The following is a 2,479-nucleotide window of genomic DNA, read 5'->3' on the forward strand; positions in this document are numbered from 1 at the left end:
GCGCCCCGCCCGCCGCATCTCTGGGCAGTGCGGTGACGTGCGGGCGCCTCAGGGTGTGGGGCCGCCTGGCAACGCCCGAGGGGAGGATCTGGGCAGAGCGCGCGATCTGGGGCGGGGGCGGGCGCTGGCGAGAAATGGTGGCAGGGCCGCCTGCTCTGCCCGAGCCGGTTCCGTTTCGCCATTTGGAGACTTCCGGTTCCAAGCTTTTCCCAGCTCACAAAGCCATCCCTACCCCACCCACCTTCTACTTAACGTTTTCGGAGGCTTAGGATAGTAATTCTAGACATTCAGTTGCATTTTTGTTGGAAATTTTAGGACATTGCAATATGGGAATTTATCTCAATTGTTAGTATATTTGATAGTCCCAAAATTAGGTTAAAAGCCGTCTTTCCCAATCACTGTAATTTATCAAAAATATGTTTTTGGTATAAGGAGGTGTGGCTATGGTTGATAGCCTGTGCTCTAGAGCCAAAGGATGTAGGTTCTAACAAGTATTTAATTGTGTGATCTGGGACAGATCATTGACTAGATGGCTTCTTTCTTTATCTGTGAAATGTGAAGAATAAATATGTTTGTGTTATGCTATATTATGTATAATATGCCATGTAATATACATATAATGCATATCGTAAAGATACAATACAGCATAATCAAAATAGGTCTCACTGTGAAGTTCCAGGCTGGTCTGGAACTCCTTGCCTCAAACCATCCTCCTGTTTAGGCCTCTGGCAGCAGCTGGGATTTATAGGCATGAGCCACTGTGCCTGGCCTGATTTGGAAGATTCTAATTGTGAAGTATGCTGTTTTCTTTATTTATGAAAATGAAATAGAAGGATTTGTCTTAGAATTTCTATAATATCTGATACTTCAAAATTCAAGTACCGTGTTTCCCCCCAAATAAGACACTGTCTTAACATTCATTTTTTCTCAAGAAGACACACTAGGGCTTATTTTCAGGGGATGTGTTATTTTTATGAAGTATAATACAACAATCTACATTTATTCAAATATAGTTAAGTCATCTTCTGGAACTTGACAGGGGGAGTCGACCTTGTTGGTGGGGCTGGTGCTAGTGATGTGTGAACTCCTTTCCCCTAGCAGTTCGCACGTGTAATAGCTTGCCTGGGACCCAGTTACTACCTGCGCACCCGTGCAAGTGTGAACAGGAGAAAGGAGCTGTGGCAGATAAAAGATATTCCAGTCTTGCTTACCACTCTGCACCAAAATGCATGATGTGGCTATGCAGTGTATCTGCACTGCACACCCATCACTAGGTCTTATTATTGGGTAGGGCTTATATTTAACAAATGCATAGAAATCCTGCTGGGGCTTATTTTTGGGGTATGTCTAATTTTGGGAGAAACATGGTAATCAGCCACCAGAAATAGACCATGTCAACAGAGCTGTGTGAAGCAGTGTGCAGTGTTTCACTACTCCTAACTATAAGGAAAAGACTTATCTTTTCAACAGAGGAAATTGATGAATGGAAGAAAAGCTTGATATAAATAGTATAATGATGTCTTCATTATTCGTTTGAGGCAAAGCCCTGGGACAAAGGCTGACTGGAGGATAATATGTGGTACTTTCTGTGTGAATCTTATTAAGGGCAAAATAAATCTTACTATATAATTTTCTCAACAGAATATTGAAGGATGTTTGTTCCAAGATCTCTGAAAATCAAGAGGAATGCTAATGAACATGGCAAAAATTGTATAGCTAAGAAAATGAAACCAGAAGCAGAAGATCTTCAGTTGGACAAAGACAGAGATGTTCCAGTTGATCCTTTAGTTAGAAAGGAAGCCACAACACCAGACAAGCACACCGGTGAGTCTTGTCCCTTTCCCAGTCCAGCTGGCCAGTTGGCTGAGGTTTGTTCAGTAGAACTTGACCAGTGCACAAAGGACAGCCATCCTTCTGAAGAGCCTATTAAGTCATTTTCCAAAACACAGCGCTGGGCAGAACCTGGAGAACCTGTCTGTGTTGTCTGTGGTCGATATGGAGAATATATCTGTGATAAGACTGATGAAGATGTGTGCAGCCTGGAGTGTAAAGCAAAACATCTTCTACAAGTTAAGGAAAAGGAAGAGAAATTAAAAGGTAGCGAACCACAGAAAGCTGATTTGGAGCCAGAGTCTCCACTGAGTGCTTTCTATGTCTACAAAGAACACCCCTTTATTTTGAACCTTCAGGAGAACCAGATTGAAAATCTTAAGCAGCAGCTGGGAATTTTAGTTCAAGGGCAAGAAGTCACGAGGCCAATCATTGACTTTGAACATTGTAGTTTCCCTGAGGCCTTAAATCACAACTTAAAGAAATCAGGTTATGAAGTGCCAACCCCTATCCAAATGCAGATGATTCCTGTGGGACTTCTGGGAAGAGATATTCTGGCCAGTGCAGATACTGGTTCCGGAAAAACAGCTGCTTTTCTCCTTCCTGTTATCATCCGAGCTTTATTTGAAGTAAGTTACACAGTTCACAT

At 42.6% G+C, this 2,479-nt stretch overlaps 1 protein-coding gene across 2 annotated transcripts in view; it reads left to right on the top strand.

The window, feature by feature from the left end:
* DDX59 (DEAD-box helicase 59) overlaps window positions 1-2,479 on the top strand; it is a 27,699-nt gene that overhangs the window by 285 nt on the left and 24,935 nt on the right. For both annotated transcript variants that reach the window (XM_003792300.2, XM_023514603.1), the window contains exon 2: window positions 1,642-2,459. In XM_003792300.2, coding sequence (XP_003792348.1) covers window positions 1,653-2,459 — 807 coding nt within the window. In that variant the 5' untranslated portion in view covers window positions 1,642-1,652. The remainder of the gene's footprint in view (window positions 1-1,641; window positions 2,460-2,479) is intronic.

This window comes from Otolemur garnettii, unplaced genomic scaffold (genome assembly GCF_000181295.1).
Source record: "Otolemur garnettii isolate 467f Iridium unplaced genomic scaffold, OtoGar3 scaffold00055, whole genome shotgun sequence".
Classification (NCBI taxonomy): Eukaryota; Metazoa; Chordata; class Mammalia; order Primates; family Galagidae; genus Otolemur; species Otolemur garnettii.